Source organism: Pocillopora verrucosa, chromosome 7 (genome assembly GCF_036669915.1).
Source record: "Pocillopora verrucosa isolate sample1 chromosome 7, ASM3666991v2, whole genome shotgun sequence".
In the NCBI taxonomy this organism is placed as follows: domain Eukaryota; kingdom Metazoa; phylum Cnidaria; class Anthozoa; order Scleractinia; family Pocilloporidae; genus Pocillopora; species Pocillopora verrucosa.
In genome coordinates this window covers 9,562,539-9,579,687 of record NC_089318.1, presented here as the reverse complement: position 1 = coordinate 9,579,687, position 17,149 = coordinate 9,562,539, and the positions used below count along the sequence as shown (strand labels likewise).

The 17,149-nt window shown below is 39.0% G+C and overlaps 2 protein-coding genes across 5 annotated transcripts; one reads left to right on the top strand and one right to left on the bottom strand.

The window, feature by feature from the left end:
• Nucleotides 1-41: 41 nt before the first annotated feature.
• LOC131775014 (CDAN1-interacting nuclease 1-like) lies at nucleotides 42-9,918 on the top strand. Of its 4 annotated transcripts, none has more exons than XM_066170355.1 (12): nucleotides 42-186; nucleotides 416-461; nucleotides 1,305-1,369; nucleotides 2,413-2,473; nucleotides 3,383-3,461; nucleotides 3,770-3,852; nucleotides 4,385-4,434; nucleotides 5,371-5,438; nucleotides 5,668-5,931; nucleotides 6,358-6,423; nucleotides 8,241-8,346; nucleotides 9,221-9,918. In XM_066170355.1, exons 1-12 carry the CDS (start codon nucleotides 95-97, stop codon nucleotides 9,354-9,356), a joined length of 1,116 nt encoding a protein of 371 aa, XP_066026452.1. In that variant the 5' UTR covers nucleotides 42-94; the 3' UTR covers nucleotides 9,357-9,918. The 4 variants fall into 4 exon arrangements, with proteins under 4 accessions (XP_066026452.1, XP_066026451.1, XP_058947094.1 ...); XM_066170354.1 differs by having other exon boundaries at nucleotides 2,413-2,479; XM_059091111.2 differs by lacking the exon at nucleotides 5,668-5,931.
• A 2,679-nt stretch (nucleotides 9,919-12,597) lies between these two features.
• On the bottom strand, nucleotides 12,598-15,883 carry LOC131775028 (uncharacterized). The gene is made up of 2 exons (XM_059091131.2): nucleotides 15,591-15,883; nucleotides 12,598-13,249 (listed from the first exon to the last, which is right to left on the bottom strand). The coding sequence occupies exons 1-2, from the start codon at nucleotides 15,730-15,732 to the stop codon at nucleotides 12,936-12,938; spliced, it is 456 nt and encodes a 151-aa protein (XP_058947114.1). The 5' UTR covers nucleotides 15,733-15,883; the 3' UTR covers nucleotides 12,598-12,935.
• Nucleotides 15,884-17,149: the final 1,266 nt, after the last annotated feature.

Here is a 17,149-nt window from a genome sequence, read left to right as displayed (position 1 = left end):
GGGAACGAGGAAATCGCCTGGTTACTAAGTTTTGAGTTTTGCATCATGGCGGGAATATTAGTTTGATTTACGAGATTCTAACTACATTTTAACCATGAAGCAAGAGATTTATCAACAGATATTATCCATGATGCATACTTATGGTTCAAGGGACTGTTTGAAAACCATTGCTTTGCAGTTCCCGGGGTATGTAGGTCGTTTAGTAACCAATTAAATAAACGTCATACGCAAGGTCACCGTATCGGCTAAATAAAAACCCTGAACGATGTACAAAATGCCTTAGTGCTATGCATCGAATGAGCAATTGTTGAATGAGATTAGGCATTTCATACGCACAAAATCTTTTAAAAAACCCGTAATAATTAATACACACCACTTTAATTACACTCTAATTTCTGCTTCTTATTTCTTTTAGTGTGACATATAACACACTAGTTAGTATATACTCACAAGATTATCAGGTAAGTCTTATGACAAAAGAGTATTTATCCCTGAAAAAGTAAGCCTTTAACTGGTACCTATGTGTTGTGAGAAAGAAAACATGACTGTCACGTAGTTTTTGTGCAGCTGAAACATTTAACCTATTTAAGATATCTATAGCACTGTAATACATTGCAAAGTGTGATCGACATCCTCAGGCGTTAATTCAAGATCAGGCTAATATCCAGCTTTTTCACTTGAAGGTATTTTCAGAGATTGATGACTGGAAGCGTGCTAACCTTGTGCTTTGATACTATGAGATTTATTTCATTTTGCTTCTTTGTTATTTAAGAACTCAAAAGTATGTCCTAGTTGCAAGAGAGTGATTTTTCTTAAGTACCATTGAGTTACAATTTGCTTGTGGATTGATCTTTGTAGTGCATAAGCTGAAGTGTAAAGCAATGCTGTCACTGGTTAGCTGTTTAGTATTATCACTTGGTTTGGCTTTGTGGCACATTTTACAGACTAAAATGGAGCACACTTGCAAGCTTGCATGATCATTCAGGCTTTTGTTTTGTCATTTTTTCAGTTGTTATTTTCTCTAAGTCCTCCAAAGTGATATATTAAAGATACAGTTTGTGTCTATGGCATAAATATGTTTTGGGCTCTTATCAAACTCATTTTAACCCTCACTTGTCAGCTCAGGCTAAAATGACTCTGAGTTGGGTCCAAAATATATTTATTCCTGGGAACATAAACTTTATTATTTTAATGTGACTTGTTGCAAACATCAATTGGCATTAAGGATATTTTTTCCATCTCTTTTACCTGTTGTTTAAATTTTTTGCCTGGATGTTTATTTTTGCTGTTGTTTATGTTAACAGAAAAAGACAAGAAAAAATCACCACAAACACCACAAGCCAGAAGTGATGGAGGCCTACTACAAGAGGTGAGGATAAAGACATTTTATAGTACATACTAATCACAATTTAGTGCAAGATGAAAATAGCTAGCAAAGTTTAAGAGATGCATTACTTTAAGGACAGCATGATAAGTATAAATATTTTTTACTTGCAAAGCAACCCAAACAGATTTAAGCTTTTTAAAAGCAGCTTGCTCCCTGAAAAAATTACCACGTCCTTCCTCAAATTGAGTGGTTGCCCTGTGAATTAATTCCACAAGTGTCTCAACCCTTTGAACCCCATAATTGACCAAGATAGTATTTTTCCTTAGAATATTGATACAATATCAGGCAGACAAATGATGAGAATAAATAATGGTAATTGAACTGAGAGGGGTTTAACTTGGTCCAAAATCATATGCCTGATTTCAAATTCAAATGAGCATGCAGCACAAGTTTGATTTAAAGTTATGAGTACGATTTCAGACAATAATTACACTCCACTCAGTTCAATTACCACTTTGAAATTGCAAAAGTAATTCCTCATATACAGGAAATTTTTAGTCTGTTCAAATATTTAATTGATCCAGTGCTGAACTTGTTTTTGTAAATAGTTGCAAAAGCTGTCTTTCATTTTCCTACAATTTGAGAGGTTACTTTAAACAAGCCTTGAAATCTGATTGGTTGTTGTGTTTTAGTAAAGCTTTCTTGTTGGCTTGGGAAAAAATGCAATTTAGAGCCAATAATGGTGTGATTTGTTAATAAATCAAACCAATAAGAGCCAATCAGATTATAAGGATCACTGTTGATTTCAAAATGGATGTAATAAAGAGTGATATCAGGAGATAATGAGATGTGGGAGTGAAAGAAAAAAGAAAAATATGGCAAAAGAGCCATCTACTCACTTCTGCATCTGTAATCAAGGAAGCTTTTTTATCCAAAGCTTTCTGACATGCCTGGCTTTTCTTAAATTAATTTCCACCCTCAGTTTGGTATCTGGAAAATTATGGTGCCTAACCTAATCTTATCTGAGGCATCAGATATTGTCTCATTTTGAACTTCACTTTTCTCTAAAACTTTTCAATTGTTAGATACTTGTCAGGTGTATCTCAGGACTCAGGAGAGCCTGTATTGTTAAGGATTGCTGAAGAGGTAAAGGTACCAATATCAGACTATGCAATCATATAAAATTAGGCCTTTAACCTTAAGAGTGATTGGCATCTAATTTCTTCTTGCAATATCACCCCTGAATCACATTCAAGGTCATGAGAATAAAGGAAATGATCAACAACTGAAGTAGCTGGTGATTGTTAAACAAAGAGGTGTGAGACCTTGGCAGGTCATTGTGTTGTTTGCTCTCACAATACCTCTCCCCACCCAGGAGCATAAATGGGTCTCCGTGAATTGTCAGGGAAGCTTGATGAAATGCTAGGAGGTGATCTGGCAATAGACAGGCCTTTGATCCAGGGGCGAATAGTAATACTCCTAGTTGCTTTGTGCCAAGAAGCTGGAATAAGTTTCAGCTGGGTAGTCCACTGGGCTGGAGTGCAGACTTTAGCTACCTTACTTACCCATTCTCATTTCAGAATAGAAAGATAAGACAGATGGTACAAAGAGGGTACTTTGTAAAGGTAAAAACATGATTTCGAGTGAAATGTGGTGTTAATAAGCACAAGCAAGGTTTTCAAGGACAACAAAATTGCACGAACCCGTTGTACTCTTTGGAAAGTTTATAAGTGCTTATTTACACCAAATTGCACCAGAAATCATGTTGTTACTTGTTAATAATTTACTTGAAAAAAGCACCACAAAAAGTCAAGACGGACGAAACTTTGGCAGCGCGCGCTATTTGTAATTTGCAATCGTGTTGCAACTTTGCACTCGTGTTACATGAAAAATATACTTGTTTTCAGCCAATCAGGCGCGCGTGATTTTTTATGTTTATTATTACACTAAGAACAGCACACAAGGGAAAGCCTCTAGTTAAGTCCTTCTCACGTCTTTTGTTGTCAGTGTTATTATTCCCTGAAGAGCTTGAGCCTTGTTTTTTCAAATCATCAGGTTGATTTATCCCATTCTCTTCTGGCAAGAATTGTACTTGTAAGGCATCTTTCTCACACTTGTTACGAGGAACAAAATCGTAAGTGTGGCATGTTTGTTTCTGACGGTAAATAAATCCTATAAACTCTTTGATCTCTAAGAGTGACTAGCGTCTAATATCTCCTTACGATAAAGGAAATGATTAATAACTAAAAAAGCTCTTGATTGTTAGACAAGTTCTTCTTGTAAGCACCTTAGAAAATGTATGCAGAACAGAATGGAGAAGATGAATACTGATGTGAGAGTGTGAATGGTTAATGAAGCCCCTCACGGACATCAAGATCAAAGTTTCTTGGGCACCTGGAATTTCAGTCATGGGAAAGTTTAATTTTTTCTTTTTTATCTTAGCTCCAAAAGGTGTTGTAAGCCAGATGATGAAAGATCCTCTGTCCCTCATAGAGGACAAGACATTAGCTAACGAGGTGCACCAGGTAAGATGCCATAAAAAATTCACAGCGGTCAAATGTCGGGTATGCGCGAGGGGATCAATTCGGGTCGGCCGCGCGCCAATTTCCCGCGCAAAATTCAAAGGAAGACATTAGAAAAAATCACTGTCTCCCCAAATAAGCGAAGGAAAATTGAAACGTTCACAGAGATCAGTCAAAGAAACAAATTAGTGAAAAGGAAAACTCAAGACAAAGCTTTTTCAAGTATTTGGCGATAACACCTCTGACGAAGGGCTAACAGTCGACGAGTCAGCTTTGGAAACTCTCTACGGTGTCCAATTTACATTATCAAGTCTGTTGATTAAACCACATCTTTTTATACTCCCCCCAACGAAGCAGCACCATAGTTTCTTAAGAAACTTAACCCCTTTTATTCATTCGCAAGATTATTTAGTTACACATATACTACTGCCAGTGTGTTGAAATCACGTAGAATTACACTTTGAACAAAGACTAAACAACATATTTACAGTATTCCTTTCGTTTTTTTTTTTTTTTTTTTTTTTTTTTTTTTCAGTGTATATTGAATGATCCAAACTACGGGCCCTTGGCGGACAACATTAAACGGTATCCTTAAAATGTAAGGAGACAAAAAAAAAAGCTAGAATATAAGATAGCATTCGAATTTGGCTTGCTAGGAACATAAAGAGATTTGAATGTCAAATATTCAGAGTACGTAAGTTTCAGGTAATTTAGTGTTAACAACTGGGTTGAAAACGTAAATTAGCCACCGTACAGGGTAAAAAAGCTGACGTTTCGAGCGTTAGCCCTTCGTCAGAGCGATAGGTTTCGTAAGTTTCAGTCTTCGTTGGGGATAAGATTTTTAAGTTGTTGAGATTGTTGAGCCATTTTCTCGTCGAAAAAAAAAGGCAAAAACAAAAACAAACAAAGTGTATAGTCCAAATATTAGGCGGTTATTTTATATAGACTACGAGCAATCCCTCCACTTTGGCGAAGTCCGTCGCACAAGTAAAGAAAAATCGGTAAAAAAAAACAACAACAACAACAGTTTAGCGTACCGCGCGGAACGCTGGGAGTGAGGCGCGGAAAAGTCGTCTAATAATCTCGGAATGCGACTGCGACGTCGTCACTCTCCTTTTTCGGCGCATAAGGCGGTTTGCTTGTTTTTGCTTTAAGCTCCCATTTGCTCTTTGTAATAAAGGGGATAAGTTTCCAAAGTAACTGTGGTGCTGCGTCGGTGGGAGATTATAACAGGATAATTAGTATTATCAACTGAGTTGATAACGTAAATTTGCCACCGTTAAGAGTTTATTTAGAGCCAACGCTCGAAACGTCAGCTTTGAAACTCTTTACGGTGGCCAATTTACGTTATCAATTCAGTTGATAATACTAAAGTACCCTGTTATGCTCTTTGTAATAGTTGCCTTGTTCTGATTTTCTGTCTGTGTGATTTGCTTTGGTTTTACGACACTCGTTTCGAATGCGTCAGAGATGCGGTCTAGAAAGGTGTATTGCATGGAGTTTCCCTTAATTTATTGACAGTTCTGTTGGTTACGAGTATGAGTTCATTCTACGAGAGAGACTTAAAAATCGAGGCATTCCATTCCTTGGTGAGTGATAGGTTAGCTTTAAGGTGTAAATATTGAATGTGCAGAAATGTAAACGGGTACAGATTTACAAAGTATCACTGATGGTACAAGAGGAGCAGGGATGGCGCACAGCGGCCTGGGTTCGATTCCCGGACCTGGTGTCACATGTGGGTTGAGTTTGTTGTTGGTTCTCGTCCTTGCTCAAAGGATTCAAGTTTCTCTGAGTCTTCTGGTTTTCCTCCCTCCGCAGAAAAAAAAACAAACAAACAAGCAAAAAACAAAAAAACAATCCAAATTCGACCTGGAAGTAGAGGAAAGAAGAACCACCTCGTGGAATGGCCGCTGCTAAATTCTCGTTCCCTTCCCATTATTCCCGTTGTTTTCAGAGTTGTGTGTACCAACTCCGCTTCCTCGTCGATTCAAATGGTAGAACGGCGTGCAACCATAAAGGAGGTCGAGGGCTTGGGCCTGAGACCGGACCTGCACCAAGGGTCTAAGGACTTAAATGACCGAGGTGAATTTATTGCAAATTATCTGACATTCAATTCTTCCCTGGTAAGGACCCCAAACCGAGGTGTCGTCTCCTGTACTTTCGCTGTTATGGCCTGCCCACTACAAACAGTAGAACACCAAGTGCTTGGTGATGTGATATGTCCTCTTTTCACGGGGGTTGCACAGAAAATATTTTTTGTGCCTCTGCCCCTTAAATATATTAGTAAAAGAAAGCTTGCAATAAATCAAAAAGTAAATTAAAAAACATCGTTCTTTTTACAACAACCCCAATTTCATCAAGTGCCGGTGCATTCTGCCGGTCTCTGGGTATTCTTCGTAGTCTTCTTTGGAATTTCACACAACACTCCTTCTCGAGTTACGTTGTGTGAGTTATCATAGAGAGAGAGAGAGACTGATTTTCTGGTAATTTCCTCTTGTCGCTTCTTAGGTGAAGATGACTTGAGAAGTCGTGGATACGACAAAACACCAGACTGCAAACTGGAAATTCCCATCGGTACGTTTTCTCCCTTCCTGGAAATAATTTTGGGCCGGACTAGGTCACTGTTTGAACGTATTGAAAAATTTCGCCGGAAGTTTTCAAGTTTGTCCTTCGCCATCTGCATGAATCCTTTCCATCTTTGACCATCCATGTTTTCTTTAGGTTTATTTACAAGTTTTTGTGTTTTCCTTCCTCGACAAACTTTTATTTACAGGCTTCATTCCAGTTTTTGTCGTCTTTCAACGACCCTTACTTAATAACATCAACATGTCTTTGTTTCAAATATATTAAAGTTCGTAGCCAAAACTTTACTCAGGAGGGCTGACTATCTACTATCTTCACCTGATTCGAAGGCTGAGGAGAGGAAATGTGTTTCTAATGTCCTAAAGGCGAATGGCTATACCAAAACTTTTCTCCGTAATTGCCGAAGACCAGTTACAACTAGTAGCACTCCTGATGAGAGGGAACCAGCGACTGGTTTTGCTGTTATTCCCTACATTCAGGGTGTTACGGAACCCATCAAGAGAATTTTGAATAGCCACAACGTTAAAGTTGCTCAAAATATTTTCAGACTTTGGGGCATATTTTTACCAAATCTAAGGATCCTGTCACGAAAGAACAACGAACTGACGCTATTTATTCTATTCCTTGCAATCGGACAGACCAAACGTCAGTTTGGTACATATTTGAAAGAGCGTCAAAAAGCGGTCTTCTTTTGCAAAAAAAGAAAATTCAGCTTTATTGGAGCACACATGGCTAACCAACCATACAATTGGGTGGTTAATTATCACCACTAATCGGTGTTACCACCAGCACCTTTGTTTGGAAGCCTCTAATAATAACTCCGCCCACGCTCCTTTACATCGTGATGATGGCGGCTTACTTCCTGACGCCTATTTACACCTCGTGCGAAAAAAGATCAGCTAATTAGTAAGCGCACTAGACAGGAGTGTCAAACGTGGGGTCCATGAATTTATCTTTTCGGTTATATTCACGAAATCTTTAAACCAGAGTAGCATCAAACCATGTCTGATGTCTTTGTTTCGTATGAGCGCGTTTCGATTTAGTGTGTGCCGTGAAACCAAAACCAAAATAATCACAAAGGTCGATCACAGCGAAGGAAAATGCCCATTAATCCAATGAGAACCCAGGCAAGTAAATTTCCCAAAGTGCTGAGAAACACGATCGATTAAAGTTCCGATTGGTGTTAGTTTTCCATCTGATTGGTTGAGGCAATGGCGCGATAATTCACGTTACTCTCCTTCTGCCTTATCCACCCAGTGGTATCACGGGATACCTGGACTGGACGAGCATCCAGTCCAAGCAATAGCAATTCTTTAAATTGCTTAATGCTTCATAATGCTACAGCTGCATGCTCCTTGCGAATGAATATGAAAGCAAATACAAGCATTTGGATTAAGAGAAATTTAACGTGGAAACCTTTCTATTGGCGATGGTCTGGTCATGACCTAGGGATGTCTATCTCAGAAATCCAGCTGATTGTATCTGTGCTATTTTCAAGATAATTTGGTTTTAGTGGACAGCATTGAAGGCGCGCTCTGACTGGCTTTAAAACTCCGAATGTTCTTTGCCATTCACCTCCGTTTCAGGAATAAATGATTGAAATCATTTTTTTATGCTGTATTATCTCACTTTTTTAGAATGTAGTAAAACAACTATTGACCTCAGTGTCGGTGGGTAGCGCCACCTTCACGTCGGTGAATAGTTGTTAATTATCAACTTAGTTGATAATGTAAATTGGTCACCGTAAAGAGTTTCTAAAGCATTGTTTCTTTGGAAATTTACCCCCTTTATTCATGTGTTATTTTCAGCTGTAGACGGTTGCGTGGTTAATTGGATTGAAAGCAAAGCTTCATTCGGCGATGAGTACAATCACCAGACGAATTTGAAAGATCAGTTTTGGAGTTACTGGAACAGGTAAAGCGATGAACTTTAGAAGCTTTGCGTCATAATCTTTCACTGGTTTTTGTTTGTGTTTTTTTTGGCCTAGCGCCATTTTATCTCCACTTAAGAAGGAACGCACGCAAAGTGAAACCTAGGAAGATAGGATAATCCCAAAAGACTAAAGAAGACACTGGACTAGCGTAACGCGCACGCTCAAACATTTTTAAAACATTTAGATCTATGAATTCGCCCGCATGTGGCGTACAAGGTTATAACGTGTGCGAATGGCAGGTTTTATTGTTTTCATCTCCAAGGACCAGGAGTTTCAATAAAAGCAGGTTATAGGTGGTCCACCGCTGACCGTACGACCTCTCACTGCTGTCTATCCAGCTTGCCAGCGCCCCCCTTGTATGGGCAGCCTCTAATCGTTAACTGAAAATAGTTGAAACTCCCGAAGGACCTCGTGCTGATTGATAGCCCTCGTGTTTTCAGCTCTCCTTTTACGTTCTTCCAAGTGGAGTTGGGAGTATGCAATACGAATTCAATTGGGGGAAAAATTGAAACACATTGTAAATGGCAGACCTAAAACTTGTAGATCAAACTTTTCATTGTTCCTACTGCGGCTCAGTAATGATAGACTACGCGCAGTCCCTCCTTTTGCAGTTTCTCCCCTCCTTCGCATGATTAAAAAGAAATCAGTGAAAAAAAAAGGTTGATGTTAGCTTGCTGCGCGGAACTCTAGGGGTGAGGCGCACCAAAAGTAGGTGTCCCAGAGTTCCACGCAGCGCCCTAACCTAATTTTTTTTTTGCTGAAGTTTTTTGACTCGCACAACAGATTTCTCCGAAAAGAAGAGACTGCTCGTAGTCTATAGTGATTAGAAATTATGCGCCTGGTTTCATTTCGCAGATTTGGTCCAGGCTTGGTGATTTACTGGTTTGGATTCATCGATGAACTCGATTGTAACCGAGAGCGTGGAATTATCTTAAAAGACGACTTCCCTACAGATATCATAACGCTAGAATCCCTTTTGGAAACTTCCTGAATAAACCAAACTGTATGAGGCAAGAAAGAATCTTTATGGACTGGAAAGACGGAGGTGAACCAACAAAAATTTCTGATTTTGGACGCAGGATTTGTTAGCGCACGTCTCGTGTGCATAAATCAGGACTCGATAGCGAAAGCGCTATGCTTAATCCATGCTTCAATTTCCTTGTGTGCTTCAAGTTATGGGTTTTAAGCTGTATCACTGAGCTGCAACGAAACTGGCGTAGTACTTCTCTAACTTCAGCAGATTAAGTCACACAACTCTTATGGTCCAGAGTTGTTGGAGCGCGTCCTGGTCTGTGTAAAATGAAACAGTTATGCATGTTGATGCTCTTCCTGGACAAGATGGAGAGTTGTAAAATTTCCCTTACAGTGTTCTGGTACGCACCTATACTGGGTGGAGACAGCCTCTGTGAATCTAAATTATCTTTTACAAGAGCACAACACAATGAGCTCGATAGAGGTCTACCGGACCCTGTTGCTCACGAGTGACTGGCATTTAATTTTCCCTTTCATTATCCTGCTGAATCACACTTTAAGGCCATAAGAATAAAGGAAATGGTCACCAACTGTTGAACGTCTTGTTGTGTAACAAATTCTCCATGTCAACATCACAGCAAATGTAGATAGAATAGTATGCGGAATGTGCATATCGATGTTAGGGTGTAAAGGGTTAAATCTCAGGGGAGCAGGGATGGTGCTAGGCTACGTATTTCCGGAGTTTTTTTGGGAATTTAAGACGTCAAAAAGATTTTTAGAAACTCTCGGGAATTTTAGAAAAAAATTGACAATTTCGAGAATTTTTAGAGCAATCTGAACTTTCACCTGACATTTTGGAAACTTTTCACAGGCAAACATGTTTACAAAACGTTTTTGTTTGTATTCCAACCCACCAGGAGAGGGGTCAGTCCGTACATATTCCTCTTCAGCGGCTATTCACAAAATAGGGTCCTACAGTGCATCTAAGCAGCGGTTTGTCACCGTAGTTTCGGAATCCGGATCTTTGTTTGATAGCAAATACTTTGCAAATTCTTATGAGGAATGTGAGCCATCTACTAGCTTAGCAGAAGCGAGAGAGAACCAAGTTGTTTCACTGCTAGACCGTCTTAGACCACCCGATAGTAATGATTTATCGAGAAAGAGAAAAATCAATGTAAACAGACGCGGAAAAGGAGGGAATCGACGAAGTGTTTCTCGGAACGAGAAGCCTAATTACGCACCACAGGTCTCAGCCAACAAATGACTTGAAGAGTTCAGTAAGGAGTCTTGGCTAGCAATATCGTTCTCTTCTGTCAGGCTTGTAAAGAAGAAATCTTTGTGAAGAAATCAGTAAGGCCATATCGCGAGTAAAAAGTACAGTGCAAATAAAGAAAAGCTTGCCAAAGCAAAGAAAAGGGAAATGGACATTGCTGAGGTGTTGGACAAGTTTGACAAAGAACACCATCCAAGGGGAGAAACGCTACCCACGGGCACTAGAGTTTATCGAGTAAAGATTGTACAAGCCTTCTTGAAGAGTGGGACTCCCCTTAACCGACTTGAGTACTTAAGAGACATCTTTCAAGAAGCAGGTGTGACCTTCACCTACCGTCAAACATGCGAGAGCTTATCCCTTTCATCCCCGAAGAGGAGTACAAAATCTATTGCCAAAGAACTACTGGGGAAGGATGTATCAATTATATTTGATGGAACGACTAGAGATGAAGAAGCTCTGGCTATGTTGATCCGTTATGTCCATGAATGGGAAGTCAAAATGCGCCTAATGCGATTTCAACTTGATAGGAGCTCTGTTAATAGTGACGAACTTGCCAGGATAATTATTGAAGTTCTGCACCGGAAGCTGGATGTTCTGCAAAACAACCTGGTGGAGCTATTTCCTCTCAGCCCAGCCCTACAGTACAAGTGGTACAACTATGGGCTCCATCGATGTCTCCAGCCTGCGTTTACATATTTCCTTAACACCATGAGAACTGATCTAACCGTGTCGCAGTCTACGGCTCTCTTCAAAGCTGCACAGCTCTTCAGTCCAAGATGCATCAAGATATCAAGGCCAACTGCCATCGATGTCGACTGGCTGAGGGTTGTGCCGTTCCTGAGTTCGAATGATGTAATACAATCTCTGAAGGATGAGCTCCCAGATTACATTGCCAAGGCCAATTCTACACCTGATGTCTTCGACGACTTGACTGACACGCTGCCTTGGTGGAAAGCTACCGCGCAGGATCTACCATGTTGGGCTGCTGCTGTGCAGAAGATGGTTTTCGTTCAACCGTCATCAGCTGCGGCAGAGCGGGTTTTTTCTATGCTGGTCACTATGTTTGGGGACCAGCAGCATGAGGCCCTCGAAGATTATCTTGAGGCAGCCTTGATGCTACGTATAAATAGTCGCTAGTTTGGAGGCTAAAGCAACATATTGATAGTTTTGTATTTTGTTGATTTGGAAAGCAGCACAACGGAAATACTTTGCGGAAATTGTTCTTGTTATTATTAAAGTGACTGATTAGGAGCTGGTTAGAGTCTCAGAGACAGGTTCGGTGTGAAGGTTTTACCTTGAAGTCTTGTACCCTATTTTTTCATGTCGATTCAAGAGAAAGTTTACACAGGATATTCGTTTGAAATAAATATCAATACACATATAGGCAAACGTTAATTGATGTTTTTGCAACTTTTAAACAATGACAATAAATGATGTTTTACGATTAACAACTCATTGTTTCTTGTTATATCGCTATAAGAAACGAAATTTATAAGAATTTTCGGGAATTTTAGAGAGTTTTTGGAGAATTTTAGACATTTCTAAGAGAATTTTAGAGCTTTTGTTTGAGAAATTCCGGAAAGAATTTTAGACGATTTTTCGGGAATTATGTAGCTAAGCCTAGATGGTGCAATAGTGAGAGCCCTCGCCTCCCACCACTGTGGCCTGGGTTCGATTCCCGGACTTTGTGTCACACATGGGTTGATTTTGTTGTTAGTTCTCGTCCATGCTTCGAGGGTTTTTCTCAGGGTTCTCCGGTTTTCCTCCCTCTACAAAAGCCAACATTTTAATTTCCAATTCGATCTGGAAGTAGTGGTCAAGAAGAGCCTCCTAATGGAATTCCCATTGTGAAATTCCCACTTCGTATTTATTTATTACTAAATCTCTTAGCCATCTCATCACGCTACAGACGCCGTCCCCCTCCTTTCGATGTGGGAAACCTTTTGTTAAGTCGATTTTTTAGCCCAATCCTAGACCATAACATATTTCCCAAAAAGGTTTTATTTTTCTTCAACATTTTTAATTAACAACAGCGACAAAAGTAACAATAATGACAAAACAAAACAAGAAAATTATAGTAAAGGTCCTTGCGCTAATATATTTCGACTTAACTCAGAAATTTCTCTTAATTTACAAACACATGTTAGTATACACTTTTTACAATTAAAAAAATAACTGTAAAACTCAAGTCACAGTTTTATCCGTATTACTTTACAATTTTTAACTTAAAAAGGACGCGATGACCTGTCAAAGAATATCTCACTTGAATCGTTACTGTTAGGGTAAACAGAGAAAGACTCTGTCATCAGAATCTGTTTTCCTGCGTTAACTTGCCTCTACTATACTCTTTCGCGCTCTCAGTCTTACTCGTTTACCTCTGCTTGCTGTGTTCCTGCTCGTTTGTGATGTTTCATCTCGACCCATGTTCCTCTCGGCAACTCTAGCTTTGTAACCTTGAAATGTTTCGTTGGGTCTTAGTAGCAAAGGTACATACTGGACTTCTTGCGGGAGCCCTGATTCGTTTGGGTCATTCGAAGGTGATGGCATGGTCCGTTTCTCTACCAGGACGTAGAAGCCTTTGGATGCGAGGTACTTACTCGCGTAATCGTTTTTGTGGCTGCTGAGATCTAAGACAAGACCTGGTAAAAATAGAGAGCAAGAAAAGATTGTTAGACGTTTTTAGCGAAACACAGAGGGGTGGACACTGGGAAACACTGTGAAACAGATGTTGATGTTTTGTACACGGAAGATTCGTCAACATAAATTAGAAAAATTTCAGAGTTCAATGAAAGCAGTTTTCAATTGAGTATCAAACATGACTCTGGATTGTTTCGGTTTTTCTTTACTTTGCTCTGTGATTGGCCCAGAAAAACTTGTGCCACCATCTCAACCAATCAAATATAATACTAAAACCAATCCTATCTTCGTCACTCGCGTTTCCCGCGCTTCAAGCAGGTTGCCAGTTTTAACTTGAGTTCTCATTGATGTTAACCTTTGTTCTGATTGATTGCTGCGATTACTTGGGTTTTGGTTTTGGGACACTCAATTGCCCTGATTAATTCCAGCCCTGTGAAAAAACTGTATTCGCATGTGATTTTTTCTCGCCAAAAAAATACAAAGAGCAGTGATGTCAGCGGTGTTGTTTATAACTTATAACCTACACTCTCAAATATATTGTTGGAAGACTTACAGGCTCCCCGGCCCCTCTCGAAAAGAGAAGAAGGGGCGAAAGACTGTAATGTCTGGGAGTGTACGTCACAATTAAGCTTCTGGTTTGGGCAAGAGGCCTAAATCGTGGAAATAAAGTTTCCTTTTTCAAAATTTTCTCGCGTATTTTGGACGGAGTCATATCTGCGGCTAATTTTTAATTGTCTTTCGTTTGACTCTTTGTAAAGGCTCATTCCATGAACGCATTAAGAGTTAATTTTTTATTAAAGCTGTGTTTCGATGGGTGCGTACGTCCATGCTTGTGAGTTGTAAACGCGCGGCGAATTCTTCTTATCTTGCCTTTTAAGAATACTTCACTGGAAGCCATCATGTTAATTTATGCGTTTAGTCTGAAGCTTTTAATTGCCACTTCTACAATTCGCCGATATTAGCCAAAGCTATTAACAGTTAATTGCTAAGTCTGCTTTTTGTCTCTGAAAGTGCCGTGGGAAATAATTGGTTATTTGTTCAGATAATCTGGGATTTTGTCTTCTTTGCATAGATAATCCCTTCTTTCGCGCATCGTGTATTAGGTTAGCGTTTATTGTGATTACAGAAAAATTATTGAGCAAACAGTTGAAAGACTGCCAAGCCTATTGCACTGACGAAGGAAAATATAATTAGCTTGACCTGAAGCAGTAATGAAAAGTATTTGTGGCTCTATAGACATTATGAATCACTCAAAATTAAAGCCGGTTGAACTTGCTATTTACGATTTTTCCGCGAACGATATAGCTCTGATTTTGTTAATCTAAATTTCAGCCGGCGTAGAAAGTTTTATTGGAAGTCTAAGTCAAGTTATAAGTATTTCATCTGGTTGTTATTTGTTTGTTTGTTTGTTTTTTTTTTGCATTGTTGTTTTCCGATGTTAGGAAGGATAGTTCGTGAACTCTGACTGAAGCCCAATGGGTAAAATTACACGTCTCCATAGCAATTTTATGGGTCTGCGAAGATCTTGTCTCAGAAAATAAACAAGATTTACCATCCCTTTTTAATGAAGAATAGGTTTAGTGCCCGTGCCAGACGCTTCAGATCGTCTCTTGGTAGAAAAAAAAAAGCAAAGTGGTTTTACAGCTTGTTAATTTTCAGGTTGATGGCCCATGAAAATTAGCGATGTTATTCTGTTGAACCTTCTAATTAACATCTAAAAGCTTCTAAAAACAGAGAGGACAATAACATGTCTACTTAAATTTCCCTAACAAGGAAACCGCAAATTCGTGACATGCTTCAGTAATTGCATTTAAAGCGAAATTCAAAATCTGACATTTATGTTGTCTGTAAAAAACCGTAGAGTCTCTTTGTAATCGATATAGTTCCTTTTAGTTTTCCGCTTCTTCGTCAGTTTTTAAGTTTTTTTGGAAAAAAATTAACAGTTATTCACCGTGACGTCTCTCTAGAACCATTTTTTTCAAGGATCAGAATTGATCTAACGCCAAGGTCATTTTAAAGTCATACTTTTTTGCTCGAATTACCTCACGGATTTCGTTCGAAATGAGCCAGCTTGTTGCAGCTTAACCCAAACAAATAAAATTAAACGAACAGATGAAAGTTGAACCAAAGTAAACTTTCGGTTTTGGCGCATTTTCAATCAACTTTCTCGCTGTACTAATCGGAAATATTCATCTAAACGCTTCCTTATTTGAATTTGAATTAAATCAGTCATTCATCTCGGATGTCTATCGATGCTTTTAAATCCTCTCTGAATTGCCTTCAACTTGCCGTTTAAGATTGTTTACTGTTAAACCTTCAGCTAAAGCCATTATGATAATTTACCTGTTTCGTCGCTCAAGTCCAGAACTCTATCGCTATCGCCATAACCGCAGCGCTCTTTGATCGAGTTCAGTAGGTTTACCACGGAACAGCTTGGGTTGACCAGCAGCGACTTCTGATCTCCGTAATAAATCGTTACAAACATGTTTGCAGAGCATGCATCGACGTCGTAACGAAGCAAAACAACTTCGTATCAACGCTTAACTTTTTCACAATGTCTTCAGTGTGGAGATCGTGTTATGGTCGCGTAACAAACGCTTCCTGAGTGATGTGCTCTTTTGCTACAGATATGCAGACGATTGATTTCTTATTATATAAAGTACTCGCTTTAATTTTTTTCGCATAAATGGATCTTGTCCCATAGTGACAGGCAGGTGATTAGAAGTATTTTTTTGAAACAATTGGATGATTATGACTCAAATCAGGCACACACTGTTTAATTGCCCGTTACGCATTTATTAGAGAATGGCGAATTTTGATATATGCAAATTTTCAAAGCGAAGCCTTCAAATTTAAAAGGTATTCGTGTCATTTATTCCACGTTAGAAAGCGTAAAAGAACCAGAATTTATTGTCACATCCGTGTGAGACGATCGCCACAACAACTTTTGCATAATTGTCACGCAACGCTCCTTGTACAAACTACTCGTACAAAATTTTTTCCAACCTTAGCTCCAGGGTTAACTAGTTCCCCCACTCTGTAGGGGTGGCGAGGATCAAGAGATACCCTGTAAACGAGGATGGATTGTTTCTACGGCAAGAATTGAAATGATCACAACATGTCTCATCAGTCTCAGGTAAAGTAAGTAAAACCTTATAGGCTTGATTAAACGAGTCCTCTAGAATTGCCCCAAGAAAGTGAAAGAAACTGCACATGTTAGACTCGTGCTACTATCTAAATTACAATCCAGGGAAAAGCAGCTCGTTTTTGTCTTTAGAAATACAACCGAATAACTTGCGTTACAGATGTGATCAGAGAACTGAGATGAGGCACGATAGAAACAAAACAAATGAAGATCACTAATGCATGAAATGAGTCATAATCATAAGGAGGCCATAACACGTGGAAGCTATACATAGCAGAGTGCTTAAAACTAGTAAAGATATTTCTTGGTTTTTTTTGGGGGGGAGGGGGGGGAGGGGAGTGGAGGTCTCTACCGTCAGACATATTGATTCTAAGTCAGTTACTTGTTTTAAAACAAGTTTAACCGATTATTTTGAATGAGCTGTAGCTTATTACAAGGAGACGAGTCTCATTGTAAATTTATTCTTTATATTTTTTTCCATCAAAATTTTTCATGTTATTTATACATACATATATATACCTATATTTCATATACATACACCCATTTTAAAAAAAACGTTGCAATTTGAAAATATGCATTAAACATAAATATATTTTGTTTTCTCATTAAAAAAGTGATGAACGATGCATGCATATTTCACATCAAAGGAACAATATCTTTTTTATCGTTTGAGAGTTACTGTGCACACTAGCGTTGTCTTACACCAGCCTTTGCGTTGTGCCGTCGACGTTCATGACTGAAAATTCTTCAAAATTGA

What these genes read in the sequence shown, in the direction of transcription:
- LOC131775014 (XM_066170354.1), top strand. Translation starts at nt 95, where the DNA reads ATGAAGCAAGAGATTTATCAACAGATATTATCCATGATGCATACTTAT. An exon ending in TTGTTACGAGGAACAAAATC is followed by an intron (nt 3,462 to 3,769) that starts GTAAGTGTGGCA and finishes TTTTTATCTTAG; the next exon opens with CTCCAAAAGGTGTTGTAAGC. An exon ending in TTTTGGAGTTACTGGAACAG is followed by an intron (nt 8,347 to 9,220) that starts GTAAAGCGATGA and finishes TTCATTTCGCAG; the next exon opens with ATTTGGTCCAGGCTTGGTGA.
- LOC131775028 (XM_059091131.2), bottom strand. Translation starts at nt 15,732, where the DNA reads ATGTTTGTAACGATTTATTACGGAGATCAGAAGTCGCTGCTGGTCAAC. An exon ending in GGACTTGAGCGACGAAACAG is followed by an intron (nt 13,250 to 15,590) that starts GTAAATTATCAT and finishes TATTTTTACCAG; the next exon opens with GTCTTGTCTTAGATCTCAGC.